Here is a 26,904-nt window from a genome sequence, read left to right as displayed (position 1 = left end):
GTTTGAGAAAAGAGGGCGTGAGTATAGCTTTTTTTATCGGGCACAACTCCAAAATCCATTCCTTCACTTGTTTATGGAAACGACGAAACAAGTATAACTTTTATACTTATTTTGTCATGTTCGTTTCTAGGAATAGAAATCAACAAAAATTTTGATTTCTATTTATGAAAATAGGAGAAATGGAACAAGTTTGTCAAATGGTATTTTGCCCGTTTCTCCGTTTTTGGAAACAGAAAAACATAGAAATGCCTGAAATGAAACGTTATCAAATGGGCCCTGAGATCCCCTCTGCATTCCTTTCCCTGAATCCGTATCCTCCATGGACCTCTTCATAGCCTCTTGGATCTTTGCCCACGTGCCCGTTTAGATAGCCACCTATAATGATTTGTTATCCCTGACTAACACAATGCATCACATCATCCATTTGCTCCCAGAATTGTACTTTAATACTTTCATCAAGTTCTGCTTGGGGGCGCATATGCGCTAGTAATGTTGATAATCTTATCGTCTAGCACCAACTTAATGAAAAAAAATCCTCTCACCAAATCTCTTTACCTCAACAACGTCATTTTTAAGGTCTTTGTCTACTACTATGCCCACTCCACCTCTCCCACTTTTGCTTCCCAAGTACCATAGCTTGAAGTCATCCAACCCCTTAGCTTTACTGCCCTTCCATCTCGTCTCTTGAACACATGCGACATTAATCCTTCTTTGCCGTATAATATCTATCAACTCCATACTTTTACCCATCAGAGATCCAATGTTCCCATGATGCAAATCTAATTCTACGCTTACACATATGATTAGTACCATAAGACATGCTATAGCAAGTATGAAGACAATAAAAGAACTATAATTCAATGATAGAAGGATCCATGCAAAAGGGATTGGCTGAGTATAAGTAGATATGGTGTTGCCTACCTACCTGACGCACCTATAGTATAGATATATATATATATATATATATATATAAATAACCGAAAAAAGAACCCGAAAACAAGTACGAAAGCAAATATTTTTTCAAAGTAACAGGGACTAAATAGGCGCACCAGATATGATCAGAGATGGCAATGCTACTTCAATAGAGAATAAATAATGAGCACAAAGTAAAGTGAGATAAGTACTAATTAGAGTTTAGCGTAAAAATCAAATAAATGATTAATAAGATTTGTGGTTTATTCTAATTTATAATTACAATAAATAAAAATAAGTATTATAATTATACCAAACATTGAAAAAATTAGAAATAAGCTAAATAAATACAAATATAAATCAAACCAAAAGGCTACTGAAGTCCGGAAAGATTTCGGAAAAATAAGAAACGAAAAGTCTTGAAAGGAGGATGTTTCTGTAAATCCCTGGAAACTTGAGTTTTTCCTTTCCCCTGCTTTTACATCCCTCCTTTTCTCGTATCACAAAATCTTCGAACCGAAACCCTAGATCAAACAAATCCCTTATAGTCGCCGACCCTATTTTCCCATCCCCTCTTTCCCATCTAGGGTACCGGAACTAAGAAGCTCGCTCCATCGATCCCAGGAAAGATCTTTCTGATCTGTAATTTTCGTCCAATGTCTCAGGTACTTATTTTTCGTTCTATCTTCCTATCTGACATTTTTCACTTTCAATTCGTTTTCCCAAAATCTAATTTTATTTAATTTAAGTTTCTACCGTGTTTAACTGGGATTGCTTTTTTGAAATCTTCGGATTATTTGAGATCATGATCCAAGAGCTTTTCTCCATCCCTTGAGTATCTTGCACTGTTTTTCCATCGGCGTTCTAGTTTATTTATTAATTTTTTTTTTCTGTTAAATTTTAGATTTTGTGGTTTGTTCACCGGTAGCTGTCATCTTACGAGGGAATTGTGTAATCTTCACTTTCAAGTTACTGTCATAGGATATTTTTACTTTATGCATTGTCTATGTTCCTGTTTATTTAATAATTTGTTACTTTATGCACTATATCAATCAGTTCATTGCAACTAGTGTCCTAATGGTTTATTTTGCAGGTGGATAATAGAAACTCTTCTGCAGCCAAGCGTGCTCGGACTGATGGTATGTCACTTCCAGTTGTCCTTGTTGTTGGATATATATATATATATATATACGGTCCAATTAAATTGTTTAATGCTAATTAATTTGCATTTATATATTATGGCAATTGATATCCCACGGTTATGCCTAAGTGTTCGCAATTAGAGGCAAAACTGGGCATTCTATTCATATGATTCTCATGTTGTATATCTTTGGGAATGTGATTCCAAAATAAAACATGAGTAATCATATGTATCGAACTAGATCAACGGAGAATCTTGCATGGACCACTGTCTGCTGTTTTAAGTAACAAAATTCTTTTTGATACGAAAAGGTTCTTACTGTTATGGTGGGGCATTTTATGTTTTGGTCGACAAAAGGTTGATGCTTATACATTTTTATATTAGTGTGCTACATATGCAGTGTTCATTTGTAAATGGAAGAAATGCTCGACATGAAATCCTATCCCGACTGGGGTGAATATCTTGAGAGGGTTATTCGATTGTGAGTGGACGAAATCTGAGTTTGATGTCAGTTTTGTGAAGAGTTTACAAATTCAATTTAAATATTATTATTTATTTAATAATTATGTTTGAAATATATTTTCCTAAAGGTTTATGTCCAATAAGTTATTGAGATTCTTTGATAAAGCCGTTCCGATGGATTAGGGTTTTTGTTGGTGTTCATATTCCATGTTTGTTGTTCTCTAATTTATTTGTCCTGTTGTTTAGCCATTTAGAAATCAGGTTGGGGTGAGAGAAGAGTTTATAGAAGTTCAGATGCAAAGAGGTTCAGGTAAGTGGTAACATTTGGTGGGGCTGCCTGCTGCTCTTTGTGATGGATAGAGATGGGAGTGAAACTGAAACTATCTAAAATTTTATCCATGGTGTGGGTAAAGACATGCAGATTGCAAGGAGGATGCACAAGAAACTCCTACAAGTTTGCTGGGAGTTTTAGGCTGATTTCATGTGAATTAGGCTCATTTTTAGTGGTGGAATTAGAGATGGTAGGTTTTCAAGATGATGTTCAAGTGAGATGGAAAGGGGACGATTTCAAATGGTTAACTTGGGCATTGCCTCTTGCCTACATGTATTTCTTATATGTCTTTGAAGGCTGTTGAATCTATAGACGACTGAAATGCGGCTTTGTCTTGTTGCAAGTAAAAGGTAATCAAATTATTTTTAGAAAGAAAGTGGAAATTATTTTAATCATAATTGTGTAACTAACTTAAAATGTGGTCAAATATCGTAATTAAACTTGCCAAGTGGATTCTTTATTTCCCTATTTGAATCTAGGGGATTTGGATGAGAATTGAAGTAAAATTTAATTACTAGATTTGGAATATTTTTGGGTTAGTTACACATAGACGCATTCCCCTCAAGCTTTAAGGAAAGTTTTATAGGGCGGTCATAAGACTGACTATGTTGTATATGGGGCAGAATGTTGGCAAGTCAAGAAGTGTAACATAGATAAGTTGAGTGTAGCAGGGATGCGGATGTTGTGATGGATGTGCGGAAAAACTAGGAAAGATAGAGTGAGGAATGACAGGGTTAGAGTTGAGTTGGGAGTAGCCCCGATTTAGGACAAGCTCTAAGAATCCCACTTAAGGTGCTATGGCCATGTTCTAAGGAGGCCTGGGTATGCTCTAGTATGGAGGCATGATCAAATCCAATTGGAATGAGCTAGTAGAACTAGGGGCAGGCCTAAAATGACCATTGATGAGTTGGTAAGGAAAGACATGCAACAGCTAGGTCTTGACTCTAATATGACATCAAACAGAGCTGTTTGGAGGGCAAAGATCCATGTGGCGGACTGCGTTTAAGTGGGATGACCGGGAGGTGTTGCATTGCCTTATTTCTTTTCTTGATCACTCCTTCTACCTCTATTCTTTTTCTTTGATAAATCCATGTAGGCGACCCCGTTTAGTTGGGAAAAGGCTGAGTTGTTGTTTGTTTGTTTGTTTGTTTTTGTTTTAATTTCATTTACCTTCCCTTCACTTCCAACTTGACGAAGCCTATGAGTTGAATGTTGATCACCTGGGTTTGTCAAGAATCGGTGGTTTTATCATGTTGTGGGATGCTACAATAATTGGTATATTCTCTGGGATGGTAAGAGAAGGTGACTCAACAATTGCTGAATTGATACAATGTAGGCTATGGTGATGTTGGTTAGAAAGGGATTTCTCATGTGATGGAGGAGAGAACCAATTTTGTTGGTTGGTGAGAAATTCAGCAGAGGAGCTACGGAGTTTTGGTCATCATATCATTCATACCAGACCCTTGCAGCAATTACACCTGGAATTGGAGAAATGCAAATGAGATGGCCGATTTTGTTGGCAAAACAGGTGTGGAGACATGATGTGTTGCTCATTTTATCAGATCCATGGGGCACCTACCCTCCCTGGTGAACTGCTCATTCCAGTGGGATCTGAGAGGCATGACTAATGAGGTGGCTTATATGTTGGCAAGATAAGAAGTGGTTGCACTTATGTTGTGTTCTGGGAATGTTATCCATTTGTGAGATATCCTTTTCTTTTATTATTTTTTTAAATAGGTGGTGTGTTTTTGCTGGTTCTGGGTTGCTCAATGAGCTTTTCTCCCTCTTGGAGGGCTCAACTTCTAGTTTCTTCCATTCTTTCTGAACTAAAATTATGTCCTTAATATTTCAATTAAACCCAAGTTCTCTGATAACAGGTTGGCCTATAGGCTATAACATTTCTTATTGGTAGGAGTTACTACGTCTTAAGTTGTTCTTGGGCTTTTGGGGAGATATGGTGGTCTTTTCTGGCTTATGTTGGTTTATTTTATACTTGTTTCAGGATACAGTTATTACCTTGTAGTTATTTTGGGTTCTGACTCAAATTTCTCTGTACATAGACTATTTTCTGGAAGGAAATATATTATTGGAAGTATCTTAAAAAATCTAGTTTTGGAAATCAGATGATTTATGGCTGTGATGGATTCTCCTATTTGGGCTTTCTGGTTTAATGATGTTATTTGGTTGAACAGGGTTAATATGATTGATAATTTGGTTCATATTTGGTGTAATCTCCAAATTCCAAATTAGTGATTGCTGTTAGTTACTGGCAGTGAACTTGCTGATGATTCAGTTGTTGTGTGGCTATTTTGGGGAGATCATTTCTTTGAGAATGACCATGGTGATGGACCAGACCCTATGGATATGGAATCTAACAGAAATGCACTTGCATCAAGACGTGGCAAGGCCATTACTGTGGATGAAAGTGTCATTGGCGTGAAAGAGAGAGAATATATTAATGTAAATTCGTTGACTAGAAAGAGTTTTGATTCTGAGACTTGGTAACCACTAATTGAAAGGAGGAATTTGGTTAACCATTAAAAGAGGATAGGAAGTTTGTTAGATCATGGGGAGATTAATGTGGAATGTGAATGGGTAATTTCACTTTAAACTTGAAGCAGAAAAACTTGTTCATGAAGTTGGAAAAACATTGGGATTTGCATTTTGAAGAGACTTTGTAGTGAAATCCTTCAATAGACCAAGGTTCAAGAACTCGTTTCGTTTTGGTGTTAACCACAAAAATACCAAAATTTTCCAAAACAATTTACTTTTTCCATGTGTTTCACTTGGCCATTTTAGGCTGAAATGGACGAAATTAATGACTGAAATTGTCTTTTTTGTGTTTCACTTGCAATTTCGTTTCGGTAAAAAAAAAAAAAAAAAAAAAAAAATCTGAGATTTCGGCAAGATATCGCTGAGTTTTTGAATCATGCAATAGACTAGAGGATTCTGAAGAGCAGAGCATGTGAGGAATTGGATAAATTTGTCGACTCCATGCCATATGCAGATCCAATGCTAACTTATAGAAATTCTCATGCTATAACTATGTTGGGGCAATTGGTAATCGCCACAGCCCTCATAGTGATGTCAAAGGGCACAACCCATTGCATTGTGGGGGTGGTTGCATTCCATTTATTTTTGGCGTTCTTATTTTTCCCTTATGTTTTACTTTTCTGTATGGGGGGTGGTTGCACAGTCTCGTCATTGTATAAATGAAAGGATGAAAGATGAGAGTAAAAGGAAAGAGGCCCAACCCACAAAGGTAAGGAGAAGCTCAGCTACATGGATCCTTGCCCTCCAATATGCTCTACCTAAGGTCATACTTAGGATAAGACTGAGATTATGCATGTCATTCCTCATCACTTCACCTACGGTTATTTTAGGTCTGCCCTTAGCTCTCTTAGCTCCTTCAGTCTGAATCAAGTCACTCCTCCTTACTAGCTTTCTCGCATATCCATCTTGACATCCTCCTCTCAGCTGCACATAGCTTCTCTATATGACACCTCTTAAACTGCCCAACATTCTGCCTCATACAACATAGTTGGTCACATAATAGTTCTATAAAATTTTCCCTTAAGTTTCAAAGGGATACGCCGGTCACACAACACTTCGGACGTACCTCTCCACTTCATTCATCCCAGTTTGATTCTTTGTGAAGCATCATCCTTTATGTCACATTTATTATGGTTGACCCCAGATTTCTAAAGCAGTCACTTTGTGGGATTTCTCTCACAATTTTTGTTATCTATCATAGAGTGGCTAAAGCTACACATCATACTCCTTCGATTTACTAATCATAATACCTTTTGTTTCTAAGGTTGAGCTTAATAGCTCCAACTTAGTGTTAATTCCTGTTTTATTCTCATCCACTGAGACAATGTCTTGGTGGGATCTCGTTTTTTCTTTTAGCAAGACGAGACCACTGGCGAGGTGTAAAAAGGACAAGATCTCGCTTGCCACTTAACTCTGCAAGACTTGGTTTCGGTCCAAACTTGGTCCAACCAAGGGATATAAAAGCAAGATTTTGACCTCAAGCAAGCAAATCTCGCTGAATCTCGCTGGTTTTGCCTCTCTACTTTTTTTAGGGGAAAACACCATTAAGTTGGGATTTGGTGCTTCTTCTGAAGATATTTATTCTTACAGTCATTGAAGTAGGGCTCTTAGCATTTTTGTGGTGACTTTTCTTCTCAAGAACCCCTTTTAGGTAAAAATTTCTTCCCAAACCTTGTTATTCAATCAGAGCAAAACATGCTTCAATATCAGCATCAATAATATGGAAGCTATGATGATATGACCCCACACTCATTTCAGTACTAAGAGTCGAAGTCTTTAGGATGGTGTCTAAATGTCTAGTTGTCTACTATATCAATGTTAGTTATTACTAATATTTACTTTATGCAGCTACGTTGTTACTTGTTATGTTGCTTATCTTATGTCATTTCAAATTTCCAATATATGTGACTCATCAATCATCAGTAGTAATAGATGATGTTTTTTATATTATAATGATTTTGTTGTGTGAGAATGATGATTGTGGAAGGTGGATTGAGGAATATATCATACTACGTGAAGGGTCCGAAGAGTCACTGACTACTTACATAGGGTACAAAGTCGAAGTACCATTTTGAGTTTGATTTTTAAAAAACTGATGTTTCCATTGTGTTTAGAATGCTTAAAATAGGGTAAATACAAAGTTTAGAGGTTACAAAGACCATATGTCCACAGACCAACTAGTGAGTTGAACGCGAAAAAAATACATGATCTCAGAGAGATCTCGTCGAGATATCGTTAGATCTTGCTTATTTGGGAGAGCGAGATGGGTGAGAGCAAGATCTTAAACCTTGTCCATGATCATAGTCGTCATGGTGTCGAGGTGACCCAAGGCATTGAAGGAGGTCCAAACAATGCGACACCAACAAGGAGACTAAGGCGTCCAAGGCAAAAGTTCATTTTGTTTACACACCTCTCTGAGGCTCCCCCCTAGATGTCCTAACTTTCAGCCATGGTCTCCTCTCCACCAGTGGGCCTTGCCACAGGAACCCCCTCCCCGGCCACCCTCACCCAATCTTCCAGCCCCTCACTGTCACACCCTCAGCTCACCCTCCCCTCCCTTTCCAAGACCTTATGCTTCCCTCTTTAGTCCCCCCTTCGTTCCCCGCGAAGGGAGGTTTCTCCCTCCATTTTGTCCCCCCCTTCTATGGTCGATGACAAGATCGTTGGTGTTTGTCCGGCAGGCTTGCTTGATAATGAGATTTCTAAATGGAAGAATTGTTTGATTGGTTACTTTCTCGGCAACAGACCCCCCTTCAATATAGTTAATTTCTCTCTTTAATCAGAGGATGTTTATATACTTATCTTTCAGACAATGCATTATTCATCTTCAACTTCTCAGATGAAGGTGATAAACTGATTGCCTTGGAAGGCGGCCCTGGCAGGTTGGGAGGAAGCCGATTTTCCTATGACAATGGGATTAACACATGCAGCTCAGCAAGATGGACCTGTGTACCACCCTCTTTGGATTTCACTTCCCAATTTGCCTCTCCATTTTTGGTGTGAAGAAGGCTTAAGCATCGTTGGATCAGTAGGACATCCCCTACTTTGATATTAAAAAAAAAAAAAAAAAAAGATGGACTAGCGTTTGCTCGAATCTGTGTAGAAATTACTGCTGACACCATTCCTCCATCATCTGTAACTATCACAGACGATAAGGGCTTCTTGTTCCAGTAGATCATTAAATATTAATGGCTGCCCCCTCAATGTTTGATTTGCCAGAGTTTTGGTCATCACACTAAGATTTGCACATCCAAGATCTCTCCCGCAAACATTGGACCTGAATCAGATTCTGGTCATGTTCCCTTTAATGATTTTGAGAATGTTCCGGTTCGAACTACTTCCTTCCCCCCCTTGCCACCCCAGAGCCTCCATCAGCTGCGACAACAACCGTGGTCGACGGAGGAATGGAAATCAGTGGCTTATTGGGAATCACTCGTCGCTAGCTACTGGTTCCCCCCGTGGTCTATCGGTCACTTCGAGGGACTCTTCCTTTGGTCCGATGGATCCTTGCGAGCTTCTATCTACTGGTACTAACCGATTTGTGGTTCTCCAAGCCACCTCGGGCTCGGAGATGGACAAAGATATCTTTGGCATGCCGCCTATGGTATCCTCTGTGTCTTGTCGAGCGATTGGTCCCCATCACCTGTCTTCTCCTTCTGGCACCTCCACTAGAAACCCTGCCGTTGCAGAGACCCCCTTTCCCTCCTTACACAAATTAGGTAACTCCTCTGCTACCTCACCTCATCCGGCCGACTTACCTCCTCTTTTACCACTTCCCTCTACCTTGGTGGGACCCCCTTTCTCTTCCCTTGTCTCTTCAAGAACTCTCCACTCTCCTTCGGTCCAACCAACCCAATCGCCTCCCAACCACTCCACCCAAACTAACCGAGCTTTTGACCCAAACCGTCCATCCACCTATTCCGTTCTTGTCAACACATTCAACTCGCCTGACACTCTGAATCTGCCCATCTCTTCGGACCCTCTTCTTAACCCAACTTCTTCGGGGAACTCATCTTATTCGCCTGTCTCCACTGCTACCCTTCAGTCCCTTTGGGCTCTTGCTACTGGCCTTAGCTCTGAGAATCTCTGCCTGACCCCTCTGGGTAGGCCTGTTGCTACCACGCCTGCCATTTATCATCACTCGCCTCTAGCAAACTCTCTAAATTGTCTGCCATGCGACGCCTCTCATCCCTCCTCGCTGTCATCGCTTGCCTGCAGTAGCCAATCTTATCCCTCTGGCTCGGCCCTCCTGGATGGGAATGTCAGCGTCTCCGACTGTCCTCTGCAATCCTCGACAACTACATCTCTAGTGAGTTCTCCAACTTGGTGTTTGGCCCATATGATTGGGCTCCCCTTGCCACGGCTTCATCAAATTGCTCTCTGCTGGTTGTCTTCTCTAACGGGTCTTCTTTTGGTTCTCAGCTTTTGATTGTTGAAGCATACTCTCTTCCACCTACCTTTGCCGTGCTCCCCACTGCCGAAGCCAACCTCCAGTCACCCTCTTCAGTTAGTCTGCTTTGCAAAGGTTAGGATGCTTCCCTCAACTCTCAGCTTCCTCACTCCCCTCATTCTAGGTCTGCTAGAAGCTCCCCTTCTAGTCCTATCCCCTAAGATGTGGTTGTTAGCAAGGATTAAAGTATCGGTCGCCATATCGGTCAGTCAAAATTAAGATACGTATCAGAGGGTATCGTATCGGAGATACGTTAAGATACGCTAAAGATATGCATATAAATGGATAGGAAACACTTATGTAAACACCTTTGCATAAAAAATTTGTTAAAAAAAGCTATTGATAACATGAATTATGCATAAACGCTAAATTGAGGGTATCGCACCAAGAATTCAAGGTTTGTAATTGTACTAACCTTGATTTCCACTTTAGTTAGAAATATGGCTGGCAGCAACTTTGAAACGAAAGCCCCTCAAAAAATCGTGTTTTTCTAAAAAAAGACCCACCTTGGCCATTATATAACCGTAGAGCTGTGTATCGGTACGTATCGTACCGCATTGATATGTACTTGTCAATATATACCGATACTCACTGATACATATCGAAACGTACATTTTACCTCGATTTTATAGTTTTCATAGAGTATCGGTGTGTATCAGTGCGTATCGTATCGTATTGGTGCGTATCGGTATGTATCGTACGATATATATCGATACGAAAAGATTTTAAAAATTCAATGTATCGTACCGGTGTGTATCGTATCGGTCGGCTAAATTTAAGATACGTATTGGAAGGTATCGTATCGGTATTGGAGATACTTTAAACCCTGGTTATTAGAGACTTCTCTTCAAGCTCGACTCCCCTCAAAGAGTACAAAAGTCGTAACAAAAAGAAAACCACTTCAGGCAAGTCGACAAGGAAATCGAAGAAAGGTATCAACTCTAAAGAGCGTTAGTTGCCCATCTCTCCATCTCAATGATCTCTTGGACCATATGGAATGTGAGGGGCCTTAATTCTCCGCTAAGCTTGCAGATATCCGATCCCGCATTAAGTCCTCTCATTCTGACATATTCTGCTTGCTTGAAACCAGAGTCTGAATCAAACGCTTCCAGTCTCACTTCTAGTATTGCCACATCCTGTAGCTTCATCAACAATTATCCTTCCTGCCTCACTGGTCGGATTTGGGTTCTTTGGAATCCTGTATAGCTCTCCATCATAGTCACTTCCTCTTCCCCTTAATGCATCTATCTCTCCATTTCTAATGCTAATGGTATTTTTAGTTCTTCATTCACTTTGATATATGCTCATAATTGATTTGCTGACGGAACTTCTCTTTGGAATGACCTTCGTTCCCTTTTATCTTTAGTAGGCTCCCATCCTTGTGGCATAGGTGGGGATTTCAATGTCAGATTCAGTCACAAAAAGCTTGGTGGTTCCCCCATTGACTCTGACTCTGTCCATGCTTTTAATGATTGCCTTGATGACATAGCAATGAATGATTTAAGGTGGTCTGGTGCAAAGCTCACTTGGCCTAATCGCAGACAACGGCTTAATAGAATTGCCTGCAAATTGGACAGAGCCTTTGTCAATGAAGCTTGGCTATCCTCCTTTTCTTCTTCCCATGCATCCTTCGATCTCCTTGGCATCTCTGATCATAGCCCCATCTCGGTCTTCATCTAGCCTTACGCTTCCTTTGGGCCTAAGGCTGTCTTTGGTATCATTTTTCTTTTTTATTGTTACCTATTTGACAAAAATCATTAATGAAAACCATTTTTTATTAAAAAATAAAAATGGTTTAGTAACTACTTGACAAAAATGGTTTTTTGTGAGAAATAGTTTAGTATCTCTATGTGTAAAATGGTTTTTTGAACAAATGGGTGAAGAGATTCTCTTCACTCATCTTCTTTATAACTCCCTTTCTCTACTTCCGACTGAAGAAGATGGGGTAAGGAGCTTGGATTTCTAATTACAAAGCAAATGACTACTTTACCCCTCCATATTGGGACTTTAAGTACATGCTCATTAAAGTTCAGAGCAAAAATAACTGAAAATCAATTATGGCCAAAACACATAAATGACTCTTGATCTCTTTTTGGTTTTTGTGTTTTATCATTTTTTTTTAAATAGAAGCAAGCTCCATAAATGATACCAAATGGAGTCAAAACCATTTTTGTGAACAAAAATCAAAATATACCTAAGCCCTTTAAATTTTTTGACATGTGGACTCCCCATCATAAATTCCTTCCTTTAGTTAGAACAGCTTGGTCTAAACCGGTCTATGCATTCTCCTCCCCTCTATTTGCCTTTGTAAGGAAACTAAAAACTGTTAAAATGGCCCTCAGATTCGTGAACAAATTTGGCAACATCACTTCCCTTGTTTCTTCTTGCAAAGACAAGTTGGCTTTGGTTCAATCTAACCTTTAATCGGATATTCATAATTCTTCCCTTGCCTTCGAAGGGAAGAACCTTTCCTCTGAGCTCCTCTCCCTGATGGCTCAAGAGGAAAGCTTTCTTCGTCGGGAATCTGGGATTAAGTGGCTTGAGCTTAGAGATTCTAACTCTGCCTATTTTTATCGCTCCCTTTAAGCTAGATCCAATGCCAACTCCATCCAAAGTCTCTCCGTTGGGGACAAAACTCTCTTCCTCTCCTTTGATAGCATCAAATCTGAAGCTGTGAATTTATTTTCTAAGTTATTCAATCGCCCCTCCTCTTCTTCTCCTCCTTGATAAATTTGTTCCTTCTCATCTCCTTCCTTCCCTTGAAGCAATTCCATCTAATGAGGAAATTTTGTCTGCTGTACACTCTTGCAAGCCTAACAAACCCTTGGCCTTGATGGTTTTAGCATGAGTTTATTCACTTCTTGTTGGGATATCATTCAATAGGATTTTATCAAGGCCATTTGTAGCTTCTTTTTTTACCCTAGCCAAGTCAAACGAGTCAACCACACCTTCCTTTGCCTCATTCCCAAGAAAGAGGGTGCCTCCTCAATGGCGGACTTCAGACCCATCTCCCTTTGCAATCTCCTTTATAAATTCATTGCCAAAATCTTGTCCAACCGAATCCTGTTTTTCATTGATGATCTTGTCAGCCCTAATCAGTCTGCTTTTATTGTGGGGTGAAGTATTTATTGATGATAATATCATCCTTTGTCATGCAATTGTGAGAGACTTTGACGGGAAATCTCATTCTCCTGCTGCTCTTCTTAAGATTGATATCCATAAGGCCTTCGGCTCCATCAGATGGGACTTCACTTTCTGAGGTTATGCTCTAGGTTTCTTTCCCTTCTGTCTTTGTCCATTGGATCCATTCTTGCATCTCCTCCCCCTAGTTTTTTTTAGCTCCTCCAATATGAATCTGATCGCTCCTTACTAGGGTGTCCTTAGGCCTCCTTTGAACATGGCCATACTACCTCAAACGACTTTTGGAGCATGTCATTGATCAGGGCAATTCCCAAATCAGCTCTAATATGATAATTCCTTAATTTATCCTTCCTAGTTTTGCCACACATCCATCTTAACTTCTTCATCTCAGCTACACATAGCTTTTATATATGACACTTTAACTGCCCCACATTTTGTCCCATACATTATAGCTGGTCGCATAAACAGTCTTGTAGAATTTTCCCTTAAGCTTTAAAGGTATACGCGGGTCACATAACACTCCGGACGCACCTCTTCACTTTATCCCACTTTACTTCTTGTGAAACATAATCATCTATGTCACATTCTTTATTTATGGTTGATCTCAAATATCTAAAATAGTCATTTTGTTGTGTCTCTCTCTCCTCAATTTTCACCATTTCATTATCCATCATAGAGTGGCTAAAGTTGCACATCATATATTCCATCTTCGATCAACTAATCTTAAAACCTCTTGTTTCTAAGGTTGATCTCCATAGCTCCAACTAATGTTAATCCTTGCTTTAGTCTCACCCACTAAAACGATGTCATTGGCGAAGAGCATACACCAGGGGGCCTCGTATAGAATGTTCTTGGTTAACTCATCCATGATAAGCGCAAACAAAGAGGGGCTTAAGGCCGATCCTTAATGTAACCCAATCGTAATTGGGAATTTTTTGCCTAGACCTCCCACAGATTTCACACTAGTTATCACTCCCTCATACATATCCTTATATCCACATATGTGCTTGACACCCCTCTTTACCAGGGCATACCAAATTCCTTGCAAAAAGTGAAAAAACTTCCACAAATGCAGCAAATAATTCCTGTAGATGTGTTCTAGTACTGCTGATTACCTTGTTCCACAAAGATATGAGAGTGATTTTGATGTGGAACCCGGGGCACAGAACCCTATCTGGGTTCGCTTATGGGGTCACCTAATGACAATAGGCAATAATAAGAAGACAATCGCAATCTTGTAAATATATTGAAGTTTATCAAGAGATGGCAAGGCTGTAATTAACCAAATAAGGAAAGATCACTTGATAGACATGGAAGGACACAAGGGAAATTATTATTATTTATTGTGTAGTGTTCGACTTGGAAGTGAATCAAAAAATGGGCAGGGAGTAATAAAGGAGAAAAGGAGGGGTATTTTGGAAAGTGGGGATAGAACCAAAAATAAGTGAAATTGTGCGAGGAGGAGGGGAAAGGTTATTTTCTACAAAGAGGAAAAGAGGATGAGACAATACTAATTAGGACTAAAGGATGAAATAGAGTTAAGAGAGACGAGGGGACTATTGAAGGAAAATAAAATAATAAAGCAAAGCAATCACAAATTGTGGGGTTTGGGTTGTCTTCAACCTTCGATACCTGCGGACAGAAGCGAAGAGCTGGAAACTAGGACCTCACTAAGGTTGTTTTTCACTCAACATTGTTCCAATGGAGTTGACATTTTGGGACAGCCTCTATATACTGTAGCCCTATGAAACCCAAGTGATAGCCCAGCAATGCAGCACTCGACCCTTCAAATAAAGCTTCCTGATGGTGGTAAGACTTAGAACCAATTTATCTAAAGACTTCAAATCACTTGGTAGAGGGATGATTGGGGCAGGGAAATTGGGGTTTGAATCACCATAGTAGCAGAAAATAGAAGGGAAGAATGAAGAACAGAAAGAGGAAGAAGAACGTGGATGGGGAAGAAGCACACAACCAGCCATGCAGTCTTCATCCAAACTCAATTTTCATTTATTCTCATCTGCAATGTTGTTGGTTACAACCTTTTATGTAAAGATGGATATTATACTCTTAACTAAACTCTAAAACTAAAATGTAATGGAATACCACTACGTAGTCTATTCGAAGTAAAACAAAAGACTACAAGATAAATCCAAGTAAATAAATCTAAATAATTAAATAAACTCCAATATCTTACTGGATCAAAACTAAATTGGACCTGGTTCACTTCATCTGGGTTCCCAAATGGGTTTGGGCTGGTCCAAGGAAGTGCTCCTGCATCAGATTTGGCAGAAAATTACAAAAAAAAAACCAAGGCTTTCTAGGAATTTTCCTCTTCGGATCAAAACTGTGACAACAAAGAAATGGGTTGAGGTTTCGATTGAAACCATGCATTTTATACAAAAGGTTTGTATTGTTTCAGCAATTGAAACCCAATGAATAGGAATAGAAATTTTGAACATTGATTATAGTTCAAAGCATTGGACAATGAATCTATTAGAAATTTTGTTACATTCAATGTCTTCTCAGTATGCAAGTGTTTTCTTTTTAGTTCTATCACTCTATTCTTAAGTCGGCTTTATTATTGCTGATCTTGGTGTGGTAAAGTGATGTAGAATCGAGGCTGAACCGAGTTGATGACCCTTTCGGCAATCTTGACCGAGACGAACCGGGTCTGGTTGGATTTTTGATTTTAGTAGAATCTTTTAGGATTTATTTTATTTGGGAAATATTTAGTTATTTTATTTTGGAGGATATTTTGCAATCTTTTATGTTGGTAGTTGTTATACAAGTAGGGAGTTACCAATTCGAATTTTGTTTAGTTTCTAATTTTATTAGTCTAACTTTCAGGAGATATTAGGAGATTTTACTTCTATTTCAGTTTAGTTTTTAATTAGGAAGTTTTAATTTCAGTTTGGTATAAAAAGGCATGTAACCCAACTTGTGAAAGAGATTTTGAATGATGAGTTGGATTGAAGGTTTTTAGTGCTGGGTATGGTGCAAGTCGTGTGACCTCTTTCCCCCCCTATTCTTCTCTTCTCTCCTGTAACTCTGAGTTCAATCAGGGATTTCTTCCCTTTCTCTACAGGCCCTCCATCATAAAGAGTGAGTACAAAGTTGAAAGCCAAGAGAAAGCAGACTAAAGCTGAGATAATAAAGACAATAATTCCTTAATGAAATTAAAGTTGTAAGGGTTGTACTGAACAATTTTGTTAGTTAAGTTGGTGACATTTTGTAGGAACGAAAAAATGAACTTGTACTTCGGGTATAAATCTTTCTATACAGTTAATTTTGGGTTTCCTTTTCATTTTTCCCATTTTTTATAGCAATTGATGATGCGTCTGAAATGTCATATCTGTTCGTCTTAATTTTAAAATACAACCATGGTTTTAAGTCTCGATATGTATCAACTGGTACGGTCACATGCATATTAGGATCTCTTGTCGTTACAATATAAAACCGACATGTAAACATGTTTATGTACAGAATTGTATTGAAACCAATATGTTACTGATTCGAACAGATGCGCCACTGATATGGGCTCATACGCTCTATAAACAGGCTGTCAAAGCCCAAACAAATCCCAAATTTGAAAGCTTTTCCTACTCTTAATTTTTTTTTTGTCAAAACCTAATTGGATCCCATCTACTCTCAAAAACAACTTGGAGGATGTGATTAAACAAGCAAAAAGTTGCACTTTCCATAATCACGGAGATTTATGTTTTCAATATTCTTGCTTAGTTGTTTCTTATTACTTATTGGCAGGTTTGATATTTCACTTGCCAGAAAATTTGATTCACATGGTTGTCACGAAGGCATAGATAACCTGACATTGGCTTATTTATGGTGCAGATACTTAAAAACTCTAGTTTTGCATATATCATAACATATCCATGCATATCTTGTGTCTCTCTGATATGTCTCCGAGTTGTTTTTTAAAACCATCTATCTGATGTGCTGCCTGATACTGATACTTGAGACCTTGAATACAACCCAACAGTACTAAAAGGAGGATTGAAGAGCCTCGTATTGGTCATATTAATACTCTATAACACATGGTTCTGGATGTGGTTTCCTACTCATATTTATCTTACATTTTTTGTTTTGCATATTTTGGTACAATATTTTAAATGGATTATTTGTTTCATTTACTATTTGTAGGTAGCCGCCGGGAAGATGATTGGACGTGTCCAAGTTGTGGCAATGTCAATTTCTCTTTTAGGACAACATGTAATAGGGGTAACTGTACCCAGTCCAGGCCGGTTGATCACAACTTAGTAAGTCTTGTATATGTGTGTATATATATATATATATATATAATTCCATATTTTGGTTAATCAGAATGAGCTTCATCTCATGATCATGACAAGGTCCTTGCTGTACGCGGCCCTCTTTTTTGTGAATATGTATTCGGGGCTTGTGCTTTTTCATCTTTTTGTTTTTCCGGCTTGAAACTATAATGAAATTTCATATTTGCCATTAATTACCAACTGCAAGGAAACCAAAATCGCTCAATAAGAGTTTGTATACTGCCAATAAGAAAACTCTGTTGAATCAGTGGTTCTACTACTGGATGCTCCTGTATAAGCATGTCCATGTTGCTCTGATGTAGTACTATATCTGAACCAAAATAGTAGCCAGTTGACAAGGATCTAGTCTCAGAGGATAATTTAGATGCAAATAATGAAGACTAGGAGTGAAATAAGACAGCAACAATGGAGGAAAAACAAAACAATACAGCAATTTCCAGCCCAAAATTAGGGTCTAGAAAGTAGTTAATAAATCACAAACAGTCTCTGATTTCAAGAGTTAACTTGAATCAACAAATGGAGGTAAAAAAGTAACTATGTGAACACAAAAAGTAACTTTTTCCAGATCTTGAGAAGGGAAGGGCAGAATTGGTATTTTGTAAATATTTCAAGATCAAGTCATCAAAAAGGGCCCAAATTTGAATCGCTATCCAAATTAGGGTTCTTGAATGCCTGGTCAAAATTTGAGTTCAATCATATGGGTGAATTTCCAAAAAAGTGTGACATCTAATCTTCTAGAAGACTTCAAGAAATTCAAAGAAAACTTGAAGAGCAATACTTCTTGTTGGATGAGGTACATGACGAAAGAATAAAAAAGAAAGATGAAGAATTGAGATGCCATAGATGTGGGTGGGATGGCTATCTCAACCTGGGCCTCTCTTCCATAGCTTTATCAATTGTTGAAGAAATCCTCTAAATTTTGGGAGCACAAAGTTACAATTTCATTCATAAATTTGTGTACGCATGGTTTAAAGTATCTCTGATACAATACGATACCATCCGATACGTATCTTAAATTTAGCCAACTCATCGGCGATCAATACTAGTACTTTAATCCTTGATCTTTAGCATATCTTGGCATATCTCCGATACGATACAATACCCTCCAATACGTATCTTAAATTTAACCGATTGATACACATACTATAATCCTTGCGTGTACCATTTTGTAGCCCCTTACAAATTTATATAGATGACTCAAAACAGATTTAAACACTAAAAGGGAAAGGCCTAACCCAATTCTTAACTAATTGAGGAACCTAAACTGATTAGGAAACTGAAATAACAAATAAATAAACTTTAAATAGATAGAAAATGAATTAAGTATCATTTCCTACTTTTTACCCATATTGTAGGCTCATTAAAGTGGCCTATTACAAATAAAACTCATGGGATCAAAGGGCCATAGTTGGCACGGTGCCACGGCAAACCAAGGTGTTAGAGGGTTGCCTAAGTGCTAGTGTTAAGACGAACAAGGCGACCAAGTGTTATTTTTTATTTTTCATTTTTTTTAATATTATTAAGTATGTTACATATACCTTATATAATAAAAAATCAACATTAAGCCACACCAAGTCATAAAAAATCAACATTAAGTCATATCAAATCATAAAAAAAATCAATATTAAGTCATAAAAAATCAACATTTCGAGAAATGTTCTTATTCTATAACGAGCTTGACTGTTAAACTGATTTTATTTTCACATAAGACTTTGTATTAGGTATAACACAAAACCAGCTCTTCAACGAGTCTAAAATCACTTTAATCTGAGTTGTAATGACAAAGTTATGTTCTGGTCAAACTCATTTTAAAGTTTGTGAATGCTGTTAAAATCTCCTGATTGAAAATAATTTTATGGACATCAAAACAAAAAATTATTTTACTAGACTGTTGATTTTTAGCAATGTTTTACCATGATAAGATTTATAAAATTTTCAAATGAGAAAAACCCTGGTTAAAAAGTCTTATGTAAAAATAAAATCATTTTTTAAGTCAAACTTGTTATAGAATAAGAGCATTTCTCGAAATGTTGATTTTTTATGATTTGATATGATTTAATGTCGATTTTTTATGACTTGGTGTGGCTTAATGTTGATTTTTACCAGACTATTGGTTTTTAGCAATGTTTTACCATGATAAGATTTATAAAATTTTCATATGAGAAAAACCTCAGCATTTGAAAGTTGAAAGTCACCCCTACAACCAGAAATCCAGATTTTGTTCTTCAACTGGGGTGTTGACTTCTTATCCTTTTGGAATTTGATTTTTAAACTATTTTTATTGGATTCAAATAAGGAGGTATTTGCTTATTTATGAATAATATCTTAAGTATTACTTACTGCAGCATTGGCGGCGCCTTGACAACAATGGGCCCAACACAAACATAACCCAACCCAAGACTTATTTCCAATAATATAAACCCTTTAAGTGATTTATCTACATCATGCCCCTTGCTTGCATTATTATTATTTAGTTATTATTATGTACACTTGAACATGTAGTCACTCGTCAAAATTGTACTCTAGTACTAATCACGATAAGGAAGAAAATGGAAAACATATGGTATGGATATGCCATGTTACTATACATAAGATATGTTGGAAGGGTTGTCTGACTCAACCCTCTGCAATGTCCCCAAATGGGCTGATGATTCATCTAGTTTTAATAACTCTATTAGAGAGAAACCCCATTTTGCCTTATCTTATACCCAATAGACACTTCATATATGTAGATATTTTCTTAACCTTTCATTTTGAGATTCAATGCGGATGGTTTTCTTCTATTTTTCATGATGACATGAGCTGTTGGTTCTGCCATGTGTTTTCCTTCACTTATTTTTAATGTTCAGAAGTCCAGAAATTTTTTTTGCTACCACACAAGTTATAATTAAAGAAGGGCTTTGGTTGCAAGTTTAAACTAACCTTTGCCCTCTTTCCAGAAATCTGCCACAAAGCCTGTTCAAGCCCCTCAGATTTACTCTTCATCAGCTCCCTATCTAGGTTCCGGTGCACCCTCTTCATTGTATCTGGCTGTTCCACCATATGGTTCTTCACTCTTTAATGGAACATCTCTTCCTCCATATGATCTTCCATTCTCCGGGGGGTCAGGATATCCTTATGATTATGGGAGCCGCCTTTCATCAGGAAGCCCTTATGGACCACTGCATTTGTCTGGACCCTCTCCATATTCAAGTGGATCTATGCTAGGAACTGGTTAGTGTTCCCCCCTTTTCATGGTGAAAGATACATTTATTGTTTTTCATTTTTTGTCAGTTATATCTATTTTCTTAACATATTATAATATTTTGAGTACTCTTGCTTCAGGAGGGATGTACGGTATGCCCCCTCTGATGGACCGCTATGGCCTGGGTTTGCCCATGGGCCATGCTCCTATGGTATGTATCAAATGCCCTCCGAGTGCTGGTTGGTCACACACACACACACACACTCACAACACAGCACACTGATTCTTGTAGTAGTAGAAAATTCATGTAAAAGCTTGGGCTTGTTCTTCTGTTCAGAAGCATTGCATGCATAATTTACAGCCAGGTTTCTCATCTTAAGTGTGTGGATGGTTGAAAATTTGGATAGGGGGCAAGACCAGGAGTTTTTCCAGGTGAAAATCCTCATAAAAAGCCTGCAGGTAGGGCATTATCTCTCTGTTTGTTAATTCTGACATTATTTTACATTAGATTACTTGTGTTTGTGTGTGTTAATAACAAGTGCCTCCTTTATCCTGGTAGAGGCAACACATGATAATGACTGGACCTGTCCCAATTGTGGAAATGTGAACTTCTCATTTAGAACAGTTTGCAATATGAGGAAGTGCAGCACCCTGAAGCCAGGATCCCAGGTATGAACCACTACAGTTTGTGTATTTTCTGGTGATGCAGATAAATCATATAAAATGCCATATTTTATTAAAAATAAGCTTTGGGTTGCACTATATTATGTGTTGGGCCTTTGGTCCAATGAGTTTCATTGTAATTATCCACTCTAATGGGCCTAAATAATGGGTAGGAGGTAGGAAAACTGGATTTACTCTATCAGGTTAGTTTAAGTTGTTTTATTTTAGTTAAAGACCTTTTACATGGTGTAGGGGCTTTCCTTTTAAGTGTTCTTTGTTTCAAATGTCCTATTGACTATGTAAATTGGTTAGACGAGTTCTTACCAAGGGAGGAGTCTTCTATTTTAAATAAGATTATTGTTAGGCTATTTGCCATCGAACGAATTGATGAATGAAGAATTGGCTATTGCCTTTTGCTGCTGAGAAAGAAAGCTGCTGAGAGACTCAGTGAAGAGTGAGAAATCTAGGATTAGATAGGTTCTGATTGAGGTCTGTTGGTGGGGAATCAAAGGTCATATCCTTTTTCTCTGTACTCTGTTTACTTCAAGTAAGGGCTGTTGTCAACTGTTGTGTGCTTGCTGGAATTTATTTTAATCCAAGTTTGGGTGGGATCATCGTCTACAGTTATTGCTATTTACATGCTGTTAGTACTGAGATTTAATACACAGCAAGTGAGGTTCGCGGCAGCCCTGTTTTAGGCCTATTTGGCTGAGATCGATATCTGCTGTTGAGAGGAATCTAACCAGCAGATTCCGTCCACACTTCGGGGCATTGAAGGGCGCCCTCCAATAGTGACCTTCAACCAATGTCTCAAGCTGATCAGATCTGCTGATACAAGAATCTCCCAAATTTTGGTTTTTGGGTTTCAGATTTCACTGTTTTGACTGTGCTCAATCTGACTGTCGAAATATTGCTGTATTCTGGGGTTTATCTATTCTGTCTATTACTATTAGTCAGAATCTGGCCTCCATTGGAAAAGGTTGACTTTGACTTTATTGTTGCCCCAATTTCTGGTTTAGGGTTTTCTTGAGATCCTGTTGAAGGGGTATGAATTCTAAACCTAGGGTTCAGACTACCTACCCCCCTCCATCCGGTCTCTTAAATCCCATGGTTTTGTATCCGTATAAGCATTGCTGCATAATTTGGTTTTTCTCGACTTGAGCTGATGCTGTTATTCAATAGTATTTCACTGTTTCAGAAAATTGAAGTTCAAGACCATTTGGACTCTGGACTTCTTTCAATATTTAAAATTTTAACACTCTTCTTTTAAATTTTTTTTTTCTGGTGCAGGCTGCCAAATCTGAGAAAAATTCCAGTAAGTCGCTTTCTGGATGACAATTCATCTGGTTGGCTGGGCATTCTGATCCGATTCTAACAATCCTCCTGTTGTGCAGAACAAAAAATGCCTGAGGGTAGCTGGAAATGTGAGAAATGTAATAACCTAAATTATCCATTTAGGACCAAGTGCAATAGACAGAATTGTGGTGCTGAGAAACCATCTGAGACGAACAAGTCCCCTGCACCAACATCAGAAGAGGAAGAACAGGTTTGTTGTGGGGTGTTTGCTTTCTATATGTCCATTAAGTGCTTGACTTTGTGGTCTTACCTGTTCAAAATCTTCAGTGTAACCGGTTTGAATTTGCTATACATAAAATTGCTATCATTTTTCTTTATTACTGATATTTTTCAAAAATTTGCTGCTTCTCCTCTTTCTTTTTCATATTTCCCCCGGAGTATTTCTGTATTTTCCATTACATCCATTGATCCACAGTTGTCTACTGTTCCAGTGAGTACTAGAACACTTTGAGGTTTGAGAAGGTCCAGAGTCGTCGTTCGGCATTGCACAATTTGGGTGTCTGAAAGTCAGTCTTGTTGTCATCGTCATGTTGCAGCAGTTGTTGAGTTACTCTGCCTTCCCATGAGCAGTGTCAAACTTGTATTAGCAGAAACCTTTATGCTGGTTTTTGATACTTGGAAAATGCACTTGTGGGCTTTTTTGGATCTTTTTTTTATTCAGAACTTGTCATATGTCAGCCATATAATTTGGCGTGATTTTCTTACATGTTGGTTCTCCTGGTTTGGTTTCAGTTAGGCCTTTGTACTAAGGAAATTAACTCTATTCTAGTTGGTATGGTATGTAGATGTGAGCTAAGCATAGGATTTTGTCGGGCTGTAAATTTTGTGTGGTTTCCTTCGGGTCTGAATAGATAAATGCACTCTGATCTTGATAGAATTTGCCTTGGTCCCTCCCACCAAAGTCACCATCATTTTTCTTGCCTATTAGGGTTCCCGACTTGTTAGGATAGATAAACTTCTGGTCAGTAGCATTTGGCATGTTCAGGTTAGAAGTAAGATCCTTTCAAGCCCCCTAACCTTTTTTTTGGGGTGTGGGGGAGGAGGCAGGATTTGCGGTTTGCCTGTCGGTTTTTCTTCCACGTTCTATATCCCTGGGAGAAAGTCTAGTTTTCCATGTGGTAGTTTGTTTGGTGTTCACAAATCATTGGAAGTGAAGAGAGAGAGGGAGGGAGGGAGGGAGGGAGGGAGGGAGGACCATGGAAGAACCACTTACATGGTGGTGTCATATGGTTGACGTTGCCCAAAAGTGTTAGAACGTCTAAAGAACCACAAGGCAGAAATTGGAGATTTTGGGTCTGGTGGTGTAGAGTTGTTTATCCTCTTTGGTAATTGTGTGCTTCCAATTTAGGATACTATTATCTCATTATCCTCTCTTTGGTAATTGTATGTTCCAATCTAGTGATTTTTACTTCTGAATTAAGAGTAATTTAAGTCTGCTAGTGCTGAACGAGGCAAAGAGTGGATACTGTGTCTTGAACTTGCAAGTTTGCCCTCCTATAATACCATGATTGGCTTTGGCTGGCCGGATTTGAGTTTACTTTGGCAATGCCCTCCAGAATTTGATTGTAGGTGGTCTGGAAGGAATTCACTATGGATACTCGGTTCCGAGTTGATCTGAGATTGGACAGCTGACCGACTTAATCTGCTGTCTGTCTGCCTGATACCTAACCTTTTTGCGAACTGATTTATGATCCTGTATGCTCTAAAGACTGTTCCTTTCTCGTTTGTTTCTCATACTCGAGGCCTTGTTCCTGGCACTTGTGTTGTTTCTGGGAATTATATGTTTCTTCTGCATAGCCTATTGTAATCATGAAGATTACTTATTGGTGGGGATAAGTGGTAATTCAAGTCTTAGTCTTGCATTTGGTTGAACTCCTTGGAGGATGCATGAGAAGGAAAAAGATGTGGGAGAGGAGAATGAGGAAAAGGCTTTCCTTCATTCATTCTGTGTTAACTCCTACTTCGGGCTATGTTTGATTGGAAGGGAAATTTTAAGAAGAGGGAAGTGGAATTTTTAAACTTAAAAAAAGGAACTTTTTGTAATCGTTAACTTATGTGATGGTATAAATTATTTATTTTTTACCATTTTTAGCAATGATACGATTTACATGTAATTTTATTTGACATTTTATAGCAAAGGGTTTTGGATGCAAAGTAAAGTAAAATTTATTAACTAAATATGAAATGATTTGGAGTTAGTGATACAAGGGATTATGATTACAAATATTTTTTTTTTTTTTTAAAGTTTGAAAATTTCCTTTCCCTTCACTTTAATTCACCTTACAAGTTACAACCAAACACAGAGCCTTATTGAAATTACTTTCTTAGAATCGTTCTTGGGTTTCGTACCCTATTTTTATTCACTTTTTGTGATAAATGTACTAGGAGAGATGTTAATAAAGCATTTGTATGTCCTAAAATTCAATCATCTATGATTTCTTTAACAGTGGTAGACGGTAGGCCATGTTCATGGTCTTTTTCAGGGTTACTCTCAAGGGTTTGATACGCCTCTTTATATATATATATATATATATATAATTTTTCTCAGGTACGACTCTTTATGTATAACAGGTACGGAGGTGGCTTGTAACCTAGGGGGCTCGGGCTGTGTGACTTGGGATATATCAAACCAGGGCCAAGCTTAGTGCGAGACAAGCTTGGTCTTATTTTTATAATTTTCATGGCTTCTTATTGAAAAAAAAAAAAAGGTCACAAGTTATTCTTAACCTAAATATTATAAATTTAATTGGGTGAAAACCCTAGATGTGCAACCCATACTAGCAAGCGTTCTTTGTCCCAAATTTAATATATTAAGTCAATTGTATACATTAATTGAAGAAATAGCCAAAATGATACTTCTATAGGTATATTTACATCTTGACATATTTTAATGGCAAAATGGTCGCGGTACGTGCAGTAAAATAGGTATGCGGAACGTCTGGAGCCTCGTGAATGTTCATGTAAGTGATATGATTGAAACGTGTTAAATATGTTAATCTTGCTAACAGAGTTGTAAACAATTACAATGTTTAATATTATTAATATTTGAATAAATAAATAATAAAAATCCCAATATAAGCAGATTCCACCTTTGATTCCGCTTAGAAATCTGTCTCTCTCCTTGTTTCTTCTTCAAAGCCGTTCCTTCTTTCCTATTCCTTTTTGAGAACTCTCCAGTTTAGTTGAAGTTTTGTTTACCAATCTCATTGAAGATTTGCATCCATGGTAAATTCTCATAGGTTAATAATATCTACCCAAGAAATAATCATAAAATTCTAGATATTCAAGGGCTTTGTTTACTTGATAAATTCAAATTTGTCCTCTACCATACATGCAAACTTTACTGTCCAAATCCCTTCTTTAATGATTAATATATAAACATGGTATTTGGATATGTGTGGCCAAGTCTCTCATATGCTCAGTGCCTGAAAATAGTTATGTTGATTTTTTTTCTTATCGAGAGAGAGAGAGAGAGAGAGAGAGAGAGAGATTTCCCAGCAGTAGAATCAAAGGAGTCTGCTTATATTGGATTTTTATTTTTTATTTATATAAAAAAAATATTAAACAAGTTAATTAATCACGTTCGTCATCTCTCCACCCTAAAAACTAGGAATTAGTTACAATTTAAAAAACTAATAGATGGTTTAGATTAATCTAATATTAAATAGGCGATTAATATTAAAAGAAAGTGAAAATAATATTACAATACGTACGTACTGCTATCACTCGCCCTATTTTAATTACCTTTCTATTTTATTGTTTGGACATTTTTTCTTGAGTGTGAGCACACTTTGACTGTTCTTTATGCATAGGCATGCTAGTGTTTTCTTTAGAACTCAGAAGTTGAATCTGACTTTTAATTGCTCCACGATCAATCACCAAGCACCATTTTTTTTGTTTTAAAATGGTATTTTGACATAAATTGAAAAATCTTTTTTTGACACGAAACATCTGAGGTTGAATGACTACCAAACATAGCCTATCTTAAAAAGAGGAAGATAATATTTGAGAAGTTTTTGACTTCAATTGTTGGCCCCTCTACGTTGCTTCAGCATTCCATTTAAATAGTTTCTCAAATTTCAGAAACAGTTTTGGTAACCGTTCCCACCTTTTCATTCTTTAAATTTTCGAGTGAGAATGTTTGTAACTGCAAGACACCAGATCAAGGAAACGGCTTGGTATTCAACACATAATTAAGGCAAAATGGTCGCGGTACGTGCAGAAAAATAGGAATGCAGAACGTTCGGAGCTCAATGAATGTTCACGTAAGTGATATGATTGACACGTGTTAAATATGTTAATCCTGTTAACAGAGTTGTAAACGGTTACAACTCTGTTTAATATTATTAATATTTAAATAAATAAATAATAAAAATCCCAATATAAGTGGACTCCTCCTTTCAT

General features: G+C 37.7%; 1 protein-coding gene across 2 annotated transcripts; it reads left to right on the top strand.

Annotated features, from left to right (window-relative positions):
- The first annotated feature begins 1,304 nt into the window (after positions 1-1,304).
- On the top strand, positions 1,305-25,367 carry LOC122076854 (ranBP2-type zinc finger protein At1g67325). Of its 2 annotated transcripts, none has more exons than XM_042642450.1 (10): positions 1,305-1,577; positions 2,006-2,051; positions 17,149-17,264; positions 20,237-20,510; positions 20,622-20,692; positions 20,889-20,940; positions 21,041-21,150; positions 22,435-22,459; positions 22,539-22,690; positions 25,072-25,367. In XM_042642450.1, the coding sequence occupies exons 1-10, from the start codon at positions 1,569-1,571 to the stop codon at positions 25,093-25,095; spliced, it is 879 nt and encodes a 292-aa protein (XP_042498384.1). In that variant the 5' UTR covers positions 1,305-1,568; the 3' UTR covers positions 25,096-25,367. The 2 variants fall into 2 exon arrangements, with proteins under 2 accessions (XP_042498384.1, XP_042498385.1); XM_042642451.1 differs by lacking the exon at positions 25,072-25,367 and adding an exon at positions 22,932-23,321 and having other exon boundaries at positions 1,308-1,577.
- Positions 25,368-26,904: the final 1,537 nt, after the last annotated feature.

Source organism: Macadamia integrifolia, chromosome 4 (genome assembly GCF_013358625.1).
Source record: "Macadamia integrifolia cultivar HAES 741 chromosome 4, SCU_Mint_v3, whole genome shotgun sequence".
Classification (NCBI taxonomy): Eukaryota; Viridiplantae; Streptophyta; class Magnoliopsida; order Proteales; family Proteaceae; genus Macadamia; species Macadamia integrifolia.
This window is presented reverse-complemented; position numbering and strand designations above follow the sequence as displayed.

Bases quoted from the DNA above. Each gene is read 5' to 3' on its own strand.
- LOC122076854 (XM_042642450.1), top strand. The intron at 2,052-17,148 runs GTATGTCACTTC...TACTATTTGTAG, and splicing joins CAAGCGTGCTCGGACTGATG to GTAGCCGCCGGGAAGATGAT. The intron at 21,151-22,434 runs GTATGAACCACT...TTTCTGGTGCAG, and splicing joins CCCTGAAGCCAGGATCCCAG to GCTGCCAAATCTGAGAAAAA.